Source organism: Vanacampus margaritifer, chromosome 8 (genome assembly GCF_051991255.1).
Source record: "Vanacampus margaritifer isolate UIUO_Vmar chromosome 8, RoL_Vmar_1.0, whole genome shotgun sequence".
Lineage (NCBI taxonomy): Eukaryota > Metazoa > Chordata > Actinopteri > Syngnathiformes > Syngnathidae > Vanacampus > Vanacampus margaritifer.
In genome coordinates, this window is record NC_135439.1 from 19,416,417 (window position 1) to 19,429,964 (window position 13,548).

The 13,548-nt window shown below is 37.9% G+C and overlaps 1 protein-coding gene across 2 annotated transcripts in view; it reads left to right on the plus strand.

The window, feature by feature from the left end:
• Window positions 1–13,548, plus strand: part of slc25a26 (solute carrier family 25 member 26) — a 51,631-nt gene that overhangs the window by 7,135 nt on the left and 30,948 nt on the right. For both annotated transcript variants that reach the window (XM_077574385.1, XM_077574386.1), the window contains 2 exons: window positions 2,357–2,461; window positions 3,311–3,358. In XM_077574385.1, coding sequence (XP_077430511.1) covers window positions 2,357–2,461; window positions 3,311–3,358 — 153 coding nt within the window. The remainder of the gene's footprint in view (window positions 1–2,356; window positions 2,462–3,310; window positions 3,359–13,548) is intronic.

The following is a 13,548-nucleotide window of genomic DNA, read 5'->3' on the forward strand; positions in this document are numbered from 1 at the left end:
AGTCTACATTATTTCAGTTTCCCATGTCATACAGTTGTTTGCCCCAGATTGACTGTCACTTTACCTTCTTTGTGCCCTGCATTGGAAATTAAATTTGTGCAAAACCTCAGCAGACTGTAAGCGAAAGGTATACAATCACATGCAGGTTGAGCTACTTATTGATATAGCGTAACAATTTGGTATTTTAAGGTCGTTGTTTGTTTCACAACTTTTATTAACTTATGGACACATATTTTACATTAGAAATATATCACATTACACCACCAAAGAAAAAGTAAAACAAAAAATGTAGGGCTGTAAGTCCGAGTCCAATTCATCTGATTGCCAATACCGATCAATACCTCTGCAATGAAATGCAGTGAAGAAGAAAAAGGAGACCATGTCTAATGGTCCCAATTATCTCATTATGTATTTAGATTTTAAAATAAAATTATCCCAAGATGATATCTTTTTATATGGCTGTGAATCAGCAGTGGTTGTATTCAAGTAAGGAACACAAATATTATATTTTTGACTATGAAAACGTAAAAATCGAATCTTTTTCAGCCTGTATGATCATCTGAAAATCATATGAACAGCCTCAATTTTCGATCATGTCGAACGGATCAGGACAATCTGGAAAAAAAAGTCAATATGTACTTTCTTCCAAGAGAATGACCATTCAACCTGTCACTGAACAATGACATATTATTTGTAGTTAATGAATAATAATTTTGGGACCAACAAAGTGAAATTGGACAATTTGCCACATTGCCCTGGCACACTAGTGGGAATCAGTGTTTTAGTATCCACAAAACTGTGACCTTCTTCCTCATCTCTAATAAGTGAACTGTCAGCCTTATTCTTGCCTGGTTTGTCACTGTAACAGTGTTTCCTCCATTTGCATTAGTTTTCAGTGATCTAAGATAGTCTTTAGTAAATTGCGTAATCTACCCTAGACTCCCCTAGGTGCCCCCAAACAACCCCCAAATAAAATGTGTCCCAAATGTATTTGATCTAATTCTTGGCAATTTTTGACTTCACCTCTGCAGTAACAGGAGAAGAAAAGGCATCTCAACCGCAGGCAACCCCGTCCAATTTGATCAGCAATTGCTTGTCATGGACACTTTATTCCTATTAAGCCTCCTTACTTTGATTCTAGGGAGAATTGGTTTCGGGAAAACACGGCATGCAATGTATTATGAATGGTTAGTTGACCAAAGTGAGGAGTGTAAATGAGAGCTTTAAGATGAATGCAGTTGACATCAGAACGGCTGGCGTGTGGATATTTATCCACTTGGTGGTGCTGTTGCTCCGTGGTGAAATTAGACAACACCTGACCTGACTGCCAGTATGGTCAAGCTCACCTGATTGTATGCAAAGACACATTAACCAAACAATGAATGAATTACATTTGGATTTGAGACAGTTGTCACGCAACAGCTGTTAAGTGTTGTTTACGGTCGCACGCTCATCACGTCAGTTCTTCCCTTATAATCACTGACTTGTTCTCAAGTCACCTTTTTGTCTGGCTGACGGTGTCTTCTAACAGCTGTTGTTATAGCCTTTACCCCCACATAGGGTTTAAGAGCAATATCCTCAAGGGACCATCTCCTCAAACTTTTGTTAGGGCTTGAAGCTAAGTGAGGAGATGAAGTGAAAAGGGTGACAATTCATTGTTATTGCATCTTCTTGCACACTCTTTCCTCTGTGTAGCGGTGGGAGTGACAAAAGTGACATTGTCAGTCTGGCATCTGTTCGACGGACTGGAGCCACAGCAGGGAGGCTGCCCATCAATGGGTCTCTCTTAGATGCGAGATAAGTGGGAAATCTAGTCGCCAGGTGGGCAGCTTTGCCAGCCTTTGGGCTGATGTGACTTACAGTATGAAGCTGGAATATTCTTGCCTATCTTTGCTTCTGGCATATGATGGAGGCGTTGAACCATGGGCCGTGAAGTGTGGTCGTCCCAATTTAGCTGCGTGCTTGATGGTAGAGCATGTTATTTCGATACAGACACAGTACGCCTGGTGACCTTTTCACCTGTTGCTCAGGTGCCATGTCTGCTGCTTGTTCTGCCGTGTTAATTGGCTAAAATATGGCAGAGAAATCACCAGTTTGCTTGTAACTGCTCCTTTGACTGGAGCAAACTGGGGGAAACATCCACAAACAATTGCCATGTCCTCCAAGTTAAATGTAGTTCATTTAAATGTAAATGCGTACAATTTAAAGAGCCTTTAAATACAGTTTGAGATCAACAAGAAGCATAAATCTGTTCATGTATCATTCTTTGTGTTTCTTTCATTCTACAAAGCTTATAAATTGAGATAATTTTTGAGTAAACAGGAGTTTGACAATAATTTGTTCTTCCATCTTGTAGGTGGCATGTCTGATCCGGGTGCCCACAGAAGTGGTGAAGCAAAGGACACAAGCGTCACCTTCATCCAGCACATACCGCATGCTTGTGGTTGCACTCAGGGAAGAGGTACAACTGTGGAGAAATTTTATTTGTGTCTTTTTGTCTGTTTCTGCTCCATTACAACAATATTTTAAAAACTGACCCGCATACCTAAAAAAAAAAAGAAAAAGTTAATTGTTCCATAACATTTTTAAAAATGATTTTCAACATTTATGCAGTCAAAGTTTTTTGACTGACAGAAACAACACTTCTTGCTCATTGCCTTTTTACTTCCCTCTAGCAGTATTTGTAAACAGATATTTAGGCAGATAATTAGCCCTGAGCATGCATTGAAAATATTATTTTTGGGAAATGTTCTATTATTTAAAATAATGAACTAAATGATATAGCTAATTTTTTGGTTATTGTGTGTTGTTTTTTTAAATCCAAAAATCCTGTTCAAAGTAGGAGTGTACCGATCACAATTTTCTGGTCAATCACTGATCCCCGATCTTCAAAAAATCTGACCTGCAGATCCCAATTTTTGCAGATCCTGATTTTTTTCATAGCAGCATACACTTTTGATGTTCGACTCTTGTTTTTTTTAAACATTGAAAAATACCTGTCAAACAATACAGTTTGTTTTAACTGCACGTGAAGCAGTTCTCTCAAATCAAAATAAAGTGGCTGACTTTTTTAGACTTCTGCAGAGGGAGATGAGATAAGTGAACAAGATTGGTTTTATTGTAAGGGATTGGCCAATCACAAATACACCAAAATTAAGGAAATCTGGGCCGATATCGATCCCAGGCGATTGATCGGTGCACCCCTAGTTTAGATCAACCTGTAAAATTTTATTGTTGGTTCATTCAGAATGCCATTGTCCAACCACCATCATGTTTGTCATGTTTTTATGTTCTCTGTCTAATCAAACAGGGTGTCAGAGGCTTGTACAGAGGATTTGGTAGTACAGTTCTCAGAGAGGTAGGATTATTTCTTATTTAATTTATTTCTTATTTTTACATTGAAGTCAAATATTTGTCACTCTATAAGGACTCCTTTCTCTGCTATTATTTTGTTTTAAAATGTTCGAATTGCTTTTTAATTAGGAGATTTTAACTTTTGTAATAATATTACCAAAAACGTGTTTGTTAAATTGTCAAAACTTTTTTGAAATGTTTTATCTGGATGGCTCTTATTTTCGATGAAAATGATTTATCTGATTACTTTGACATTAAACCTACATTGGGAGTACATTAACTCATGTATTGCACTATAAATGCAAACTAATGAAACATAATTTGATCCAACAAATTCACGATGATGATTCATGATTTTCTTGAGTCTAAAAATGGTACAGTAAAATATTTAAGTTGATTTCCCCTCAAGCTATGAATGACTAAAAATAAGGGTGAAGTCTGAGATACAAAGAAGTATATGAAGGTGACACTTGTCTTTCTTTCTTTTTTGGTGTGGAGGTGGGAGAGGGCGTAATCTAGTCCTCTCCGCTGTGCTAGCCTGTACTTATTTTCTGCCTCACTAAACTGATGTTATTCACGCAAATTCCATCTGGACAGCTGGGGGGAAAAAAGGACAACAAGACACTGTGATTTCTCGGAGGGACTCAGAATAAATGAATACATTTGTAGCCTGGCGCACGACCTGCGTGCATACTAACACCGGCAGATGAATCGCAGCGGTGGCAGGAGGGATATGTGGCGCAGCAACAGCAAAGGGTCCCGTGCCGTGATTGGCTTTGACGTTTGTCGGGAAGGTAATCCGTTTTCTTTCTGCCCCCTTCGCAAACCACCATCTCCCGCTTTTGGCCAAGCGACTCTGTCAAGATAAGTTTGTTTATGTGCTATGGCGTGCCGCCTTCCTCTCTTGCCCGCCAACTAATTGGGGTCCTACCTGTGATATATATTCATTACTTCAGAAGACATTCTTGATGGGCACGATACCACATTAGGGGATGATGCAATCGAATCGAGCACGGGAATGGCGCTACAAAAGTTGGAATGTGTTGTCCTATTTGGTCCGCAAAACAGCAACAACTCACGTTTAGATCATGGTACACACAAACAAGTTTAAACTATTGGTCCATGATGTCTTTTCAATACAAAATCAGGGATGGGCGAGCACCGATAGCAGGTATCAGTATTAATTATGCGCTTGAGTGCATGACATCACTAAACATAAATACCCTACTGACAACTTAGCGGAACATTATTAAACCATAATTACCAGAAGCTAATGTTGGCAATGCTCATCTGTGCTAAAACTGCAGCTCTGCTTACCTTTTAGCTATGAAATGATAATGCTTCAGCGCTGCGTCAAAGTGGTTCTTTTACTCTGCAAAGTCGTTTAAACTGGTTGTCAATTCGTCGGCAGAGAAACTGTCCGGCAGTTTTTGTTACCTATGTCAATTATACAGCGCATCTTGTTCACAGACACTTTTTCAGAAATAGGCAGTTGACTAAAGATTTATGTGGTTGTTAAAAAGAAAGAGCTATTTGTAAACAAGACGTTACTCAATTTACCACAATATGTCACTTGTGACAAACTGCCACTTGTGTGTTGAGTTGAAAAGCATTTGGGTTGTGACCAAAAAAAAAAGTTTGCTAAGATTGTAGTTGTGCCACTAGCTTATTTTTCATAATTTATAAAGATTAAAGGAAAAATCTCTCTCTCTCTCTCTCTCTCTCTCTCTCTCTCTCTCTCTCTCTCTCTCTCTCTATATATTTATTTATTTATTTTTATTTTTTTTTATTGCAATTATTTATTGACATTTATTTACAATGCCACCTCACAATTATAGTCTAAGAGGGAGCAGAAAAGGTGGAGAGGAGAGAGTGCAAGAACAAAAGCTAAAAGAAAGTAGATCATTGAAACAACAGCAAGTAATAAATGACAGTGAGTATACCAACAATTATATCGTCGCTGCTGGTACCAAATTTTCCTACACAGATGCACACGTTGTTATTGTTATCATTAAAAAAAATCATGTCATCCTATGCTTTATTTTACCACAGTTTTGTGAAAAATGGTTAACTAGATTTTGTATAGTACTGCTAGCAAACAAACAAAAAAATATAAAAACATCCTCACTGAAATTGCACTCATTTGGCAAGATGAGTGATTAAAAATGAGATTTTTTTGGAGGTATCACCTTGCTGTACCAGTAGGTGGCAGGCTAAGCTCAGTTTTATCCAGAAATATGTATGTTTGATTTTAGCTCACTTCACTCTTCTCTTTGCTCTGCTTTTTCCCTCTCTCATCTCTCCATTACCCCATCACACTTGAGTATGTAATATCAGCATTGCAATGAATACGTGCCCTCAGTTTCTCATCTAAAGCTCTGTAAGGTGACGTTCAATTTGACATAAACTGCACCAATTTGAAATGGCGTAATGAGTTGGAGATGAGCTATTAGATGTTTTATTGGTGTAGTGGTTACAATGACTGTGGCTGTAAGTGAAACTGACAGTCTGAGGCACCTTGAGCCCCAGTTGATTGACTAGTGAGTCAGTCACTCCACACTATAAAGTTCTTGGAATATTAGACACAGCAAGACAATTCAGCTAACTAATAAACATGTCTTCCTGTATTCTCTACCTTGTTAATGTGTTTACGCCTCCCTTTTTTGATTATTTGATAAAATGGCTTTGAAGCCATAAAAGTTTACCAAAGACTGACAGTAATGGAAAATTGAGCTTCAAAGAAGTGGGGAGGGAGGGATGTCATGCATTGTTGGTTAAAACATATTGTCTGCTACTGTGTTACCTCATCTATTTGCACTTTCAGCGGTGAGATGACCTGTTGACTTTTGGAGATAAGGCCCTTGACATGACTTGACCTGACAAAGTGTGGTTGGGTGCCTTTGTGTGATCTGCGATGTTGATAAAGGTGTGTCTGCCATTCTTTGCACACACTAAATTAGATGTTTGAATGTCTACACACATCCAGTTTTGTTATTTCGAGTGTGACTGATGATCATATGTCTTGTTTTTTGAGTCACAATTCTTGTTCATCAAATGAGATTCAACAGGAAAGAGTATTCATCCTCACCTTAATGTAGGTTTTAAAGTCTGCTTTGGCCAGTTGGGCCTGAGAGAAGCCAAAAAGTGGCAGAATATGGCTTGAATGAAACTGTTGTGTGCATTAAATGGACTTCTAGGCCGAGAGTAGCGTTACATGTGGTGTTGGCCAGAACTAACAATAAATGAATAAAATGTATTCAAACTCAAGAAACTATATATGAGGCTTGATTGTGATGGGTGACCACCGCATGATCGAATCAACTCGAATGGGTGACACAATGTACTTTGGCCGAAAAACACGTCATAGTCTAACAAATGAAAAATCCAATTTGGTTCTAAATGATGAAGCGCGTTATCTTCATCATGTTTCCAAAGCCATATTCGTCACCTAACTAATTCAAACGTATCCCAAATCCTCCTCCTGGTCAACTGTTGAGCAAAGGATGTTTTTTTTCTCGTCCATCCCATTTAAAATCAATCTACATTGCTACTAGCCCCATCCTTGCTAGCGCTAAGATAGTTTGGCTCTCAGATCTTGTCTGTTGCTAGCGCACTGTTAGCCGGCCAAATATTCCCGTTGCTAGGTCGTTGTTAGCTTTAACTTCTATACAGAAATAAGAATGGGTAGGACATATTTTGTTTTATTTACCACCGCTTCCTTGTTCATCAGTCAGCGGACTGTTTGACTACATTCCGTTCGTGTCACATCTCACAGTTTCATTAACGTTGGAGATGTCAGATTTCCCACTGCATTTAAAGATCTTTGGTCGGAAATATTGAACAGGTTTAATGTTAAAGCTTGCCGGCCCTGACCTGTTTCAGAGGATACTCATTGAGCCATTTTCAAAAGTAAGAGGATAATATTTTGTCTATAATTAATGTGATTATGTCATTATTTTTCATGAATAATTAATACCTTTAAATCTAATTTTGCCACTTGCTGTCGACTGAAGATGACATCACCTATGCTGAGGAAATAGGTAATGACCAATCATGGCTCAGTTTACTGACCAAACCCAGAAAACAGATGAGCCATGATTGGTCGTCACCTACTTCCTCAGCACAGGTGATGTCATCTTCAGTTGACAGCAAGTGGACAATATTGTTTTTAAAAGTATTAATTGTACGGTACAAGAAAAATAATGAAGTTATCAAATTAATTCTGGACAAAATATTAACTTTTTACTGCTAAAAATAGTTTAATGAGTCAAGTATCCCTTTAATGTTAGTCTACTGCTAATTTAATGGCAAATACACTCTGTTAGGGTCATATACTCAATTTGTAAATCTGACTCCAATGTCACTGCCTTCCCATCCCTGAGCCTTAGCATACATCAGTATCATTGTTGATTTGCTTAGTTTGAAAAATGGTACCTTTGTCATGTATGTTGCTTACACCACTCGCAAAATTAATTTTTAACAAATTTTAACACTGGATAAATGAAAGATGGGCCGCTTGTCATATTAGTGTTGCTGAGTTTAGAATGTTAGTCCCACATTTCCCCCTTCACTGATACTTGACCACAGTACACATTATAAGGTAAATATTATAATGTATCCAGTTCCTTTTGGTTGCCTTGGTTGCATTTAGAAGCTATTTAACCACCAAATGATGGACAGCAGTGTTACTGGTGAGTTTTGTTGGCAGATGTGCAGCAGTTTGCTGCTGTGGTGTCAGGCCCGCACATGTGCGCTCTGCATGGTGCAGATTTTGCTCTGGATGAGTGCATGACTGTTCTGTATAATGCATTTGAAAGCTTTGCCCCTGAGACCTATGGATCACACTTACAGACACAATTATGTAAAGCACACTTCATCATTTATGGATATCATTTGCAAAGCAGACATGCTACTATCTGTCCTATTTAGGTTTGCGGGGGGTGCATATATACTTCTGTTGTTGTTTTTGCACCAAACCTCCCACTTGTTCACGTGATTGTTGGGTATATTAACATTCAGGCAATGTTTTCGTTTAGAATCTTGAGGCTATATTTTCTTCCCGCAACTTTCGTTGCGTCAATCCATGCGGAAAACCTCAGGCGCCCTGCATGTGTTTTTAATCATGTCTAGCAAAAGAGTTGTGATCGGTGGAGGGTGTTCACTGGTGGGAAGTCGGTTTAGAATGGAGGACCAGGAGTGGATTGGATGTCATGTCAAAGGAGATTAGTATATGCCCTTATCGTTTTGAATTTAGTGCCAGCAGACCAGATTGAAGTTGATCCATAATCCCCTCGACAGCAATATGCAAAAATAATGTTTGAACAGTACGCCTGCTCTACTTAAGTTTAGTAGACATTAGTGGTGTGCCAAAAAATCTATTCTTATAAGAATCGCGATTCTCATTTAGCACGATTCAGAATCTATTTTAAATGTCCGAAAATCGATTTTATTTAAATTATTTTATACTGTCTTGCCTTTGTCTGTGTGTGCCTTTATTTGTAGCGCTGTTCATGTTGTACCCGTTTTGGCCACTGAGGGGCAGTGTAGGTCCACGCGGTCTAATATGCTGTTAAGTTGTAGCCACATTAGAGAGTAGAAGGAAAAAGTCACGATCACGTTATTCCAATATAAGTTTTTTTTTCAGCGTGGAGCGGTTCTTTTGAGTGATAAAAGTGCCGCGAGTAGCGCGCTAATTAGCATTAGCGTGTCAGACTGGAGTAGATCATTACAATTCCTTGCACATCTATAGATTGAAGCAAAAATCATTGGCAATCAAATAATTTTGAATCAAAAGTTGCTCTCAATCGAAAATCGATTCTAAATCGAATCGCAGACCTAAAAATCGGAATCGAATGTAATCATGAGACATTCAAAGATTCCCACCCCTAGTAGACATGTAGGACAATGTGCAGTCCAGTAGTACCACTAACACTACAAACAAGCCAGACACCTTAAATAATGCTGTATCCACTTTTTTGAAATAATAGGCTCAATATTCCAATTGCCTTTCAATATACAGGGTGTCCATAAAGTCCCTTTACCATTTAAAAAAAATATTAAAAATGCAATTGATTAGATATTTTATTCAGATTTTTTCTATTGTATTCAGTGTTTAAAAAAACATACAGTGTTTATCATTACTGACCTTAAGCAAAGGATTACTGATGCCATTGCCACAATTGATGAGGCTATGCTACAGCGAACATTAGCAAGAAATCAAGTACCGTCTTGATGTGCTTCGTGCAACTAATGGTGCCCATGTAGAAGTGTATTAAAAGAGGTAAAAAAAAATTTAATAAACGCTGAATACAATAGAATAAATCTAAATAAAATATCTAATCAATTGCATTTTTAATAAATTTTTGAAATCTTAAAGAGACTTTATGGACACCCTGTATATTTTTTTAATTGCACCCAAACAGGGCTGCTTGTCTCTATTTTTCTAATATGTTCACTGTACAACTTTAATGGCGCTTTCCACCAGCACATGAATTTGTGAGGAAAAGGTTGTCCTGTTTTTGTGGTATTGTGTTATTCCCAGGCAGTCATCTGAGGCTCCTCAGAAGCAGCACCTGCCCTACCAACCCGACGTATCCTTCTGTCTTGACCCCGCCTCCGCTAGCCATAGGCCTGCCCCTTTTACCCCTGCTTCAACCATCATCCTGCTCGCAGGGGCGCTAACGACCCTGCAGCATCTGGAACAAAACTCCTGAAAGTCAAGGGGCATGCTGTGATGTCACTGCTTAATGTCCAATGGAAGAAAGAAGTATAATGTGTCAGTCGCAGCAAGAACATTATCTGTCTCAACCCCAGCAAAGGTTAGCAGTTCAAACCAATTCATTTCCCTTGACTTTAGTCAACTTCCACTACTTCTTCAAGCACTGACAAGTTGAGGTTTTGGGTTTTGAGCGAAATAGTGCACAATTGTCAAGTACTTTGCCAAGACCTTTCCTCATTGCTTTTTTTCCCTTACTGATTCTGTTATTTTTCATGTTTCTTTAAAAAAAATTTTTTTATAGCTATAATTCAGCCTTACATTGTGCATTGCCTTTGTTTAGGCATGCAACGGATTGATCAGGCCCATACATGGTTTTGTTTGACTGACGCTGGTCCTGTGTGAGTTTGTGTGTGTGTGTGTGCGTGTGTGTGTGTGTGTGTGTGTGTGTGTGTGTGCGTGTGTGTGTGTGTGTGTGTGTGTGTGTGTGTGTGAGAGCGAGAGAGAGAGAGGGAGAGAGAGAGAGAGAGAGAAATTTCAAACTGCACTGCTACCTTCTCCCACCAGGTTCGGTGGTTTCCAGAATATGCTTATTGCTTATCCAATTCCCATTTGATTTGATGTGCGTGAGTGATGAAACCACACGCACACACACGCAAAAACAACTTTTCTGTTGGCCCTCAGGCAGTGATTGGTTAGCTGAAACGATTGTTTCATTGCTGTGAGCGTTGCTCCCAGAGATAATATGGCATGTAGAGCATCCATATATGTATGTTGTTCATTGGCATTTGTTAATTGCATTAGATTTTTTTTTTTAGCTTACACAGTTGTCGTTTTTAGGTAGTGCCGTGCTTTTGTCACGTGTCCATGAAATACCTTGTGAAATACACCACCCAACTTGTATGCAAATACGCTCAGATACACCGACACAGTTTTGCATCTACAGTTAAAATTCAAAATATTATAAATCTTTAAAAGGATAAACACTAGAAGTGCAGTCAACAACAGTTTCTACAGCTGGTTTTACTGGTTTTGGACTGTTGGGAATGGGAACTTTTTCTTTGTAAATTTCCCTCTTGTCTCTATTGTTAAAAGGGATAAGCCATTTAAGGAGTAATATCGATGGATTGACGTTGAAGACCTTAATTTTTGTCCCAAGCTCCATTGTTTCATCCATTAGTACATATAAAATCGTAAATACGAGTGTTGTTGTAATACACTATTAAGTTCAGTCGTGCACATAAAAATCTTGGTGTGGTTCTCAAACGAGCACCAAAGTCTGCTGTTTGTTGTTCATTTTTTGTTGTTTGGCTTAAAGCACACATGGGAAAAGTAGGGCCAGTGGGCCACATATGGCCCATCTCTGCAGCCATTAGGAAGTCAACCTAAAACGTCAAGTATGCGCTGCTTTTATTTTGATATGCATGTGTGTCAGCAGTGCAAGCGAACAAGAGCAGCTACTTGCCTTCAGTGTTGCCAACTAAAATAGATATATTCAATGATTTATCAGACAATTCTAGTAACCTTTTCTTTTTAAATAATAGTGCCAACGCCAACTGCTACGCCAAAAATCGTATTATTATTTCTTATTTTTTTGCACTGGTAATGATTTGGGAGAAAGTCACAATTTTAATTCTATAATTATATGTAATTTATTTAACAAGCTATACCTGGGCTACACAAGTGCAGTACAATATACTGCTTTATAAAAAGGAAGACATTAAATTCAGATTTAACAGTGTTAGCACGTTGATGTGCCCGTTTGGAGTTATTCCACAAGGCAGCTTTGAGAATTAATCGCCCACCTCTGAGACCATGTGAGATTGCTAGTGGAAATGGTGCATTTCTTTTCTTTTTTTTTAAGGAGAGCTCAGTATTGTTCATTCGATTTGACATCATCATTGCTCTCCTTTTTAAAAAAAATAAATAAATAAATAAAAAGGTTTTTTTCTCTTTTTTATTATTATTATTATTATTATTTTTAAATATATACATATATATATATACACATATATATATATATTTTTTTGTATGTGGGTGAGAATGTGTATGTGCGTGTGTGTGTGCGTGCGTGCGTGCGTGCGTGTGTGTATTCATCAGTTCACCTAAAGCCCATTAAAAAAAATCCCGTACTAATAATATAATATAATAATAAATTGCCAAATGCAGAAACATCAATGTAAGTTATCACGATATAGTGGCTCTCGCTAACAGACAGAATTAAGTAACCAGAATTAGGTTAAAAAATTCTATATACGTAGACCATGTTTCTATAAATTTTGATATTTGGTTTTTATTTGAGGCAGATATTTTTTCCATTAAAATGTGATTTATGAGGAGGTTAGACCATTGGATAGTAAGGGCTACAAGTGTAGATTGAAATTGTTTATGTGGTAAGTCAGTTGTTGTTAGGTCACCTAGCAAACACAAGTTTGGAGATAAAGGTATCCTACAGTCCAAAATAGCGGAAAGTTTTTCTAAGACTTTAGTCCAGAAATACATAACCGGAGTACATAACCATAAAGCATGAACATAAGTGTCTGTAGTGTTTTGTAACCTTTGGAGACAAATGTCGGAGTCTGAGAGTCCCATTTTCTTCATCATATATTGAGTAATATATGTTCTCTGAATAATTTTATATTGGATAAGTTGTAAATTTGTGTGTTTTGTCATTTTAAATGCGTTTTCACAAACTTGAATCCAAAAGTCCGATTCCGGTGCTATAGACAAGTCTGTCTCCCATTTCGAGATGGGTAAAGACATTTTATCAGTATATGAAAGTAACTTATATATTTTTGAAAGTTTTTTTGTTGTTGTCGGAGAAAGCTTGTTAATATCTTTAGCTAAAACAGGCGGTTGGAGCGTACCCCGAAGTGTTGGAATTTTTTTCTTTATCATATTTTTAACTTGTAGATAATGTAAAAAAATTCCGTTTTTCATATTGTATTTTTGGAGCAAGGATGTATATGATATAAACATATTATCTGAGAAGAGATGGTGGAGATGTGTAATTCCTTTCTGCTCCCACACACCTAAATAAAGCCGTTGGTTGTTAAGTTGAAAGTCGGGGTTATGCCATAGGGGAGAAAGCCCACAGGGCTCCACTTGGGCTTTTGTCATTTCTAGTGCCTTCCACCAGGCAGTCAGGGTGGCGGAAATCATTGGGTTTTTAAAATAATTATGTCGCTTAATCGATGTTGTAATAAAGAGTAAATCTCGAAGTCTGAGGTTATTACAATCCTTCTGTTCTAGTTCCAGCCAACAGTTTGTGTCTCTGTTGGGTTGTGGCCATAGAACGATATATTGTAGCTGGTTAGCTATATAGTAGTGCATAAAATTTGGTGCCTCTAGACCACCTTTGGATTTACTTTTCTGAAGAGTAGATAGACTAATCTTTGCTTTTTTTTTATTCCAGTAAATGGTGCATTTCTATTTTATCCGGTAACTCTCAATCAGCCGTACTGATAGCTCATTTACTC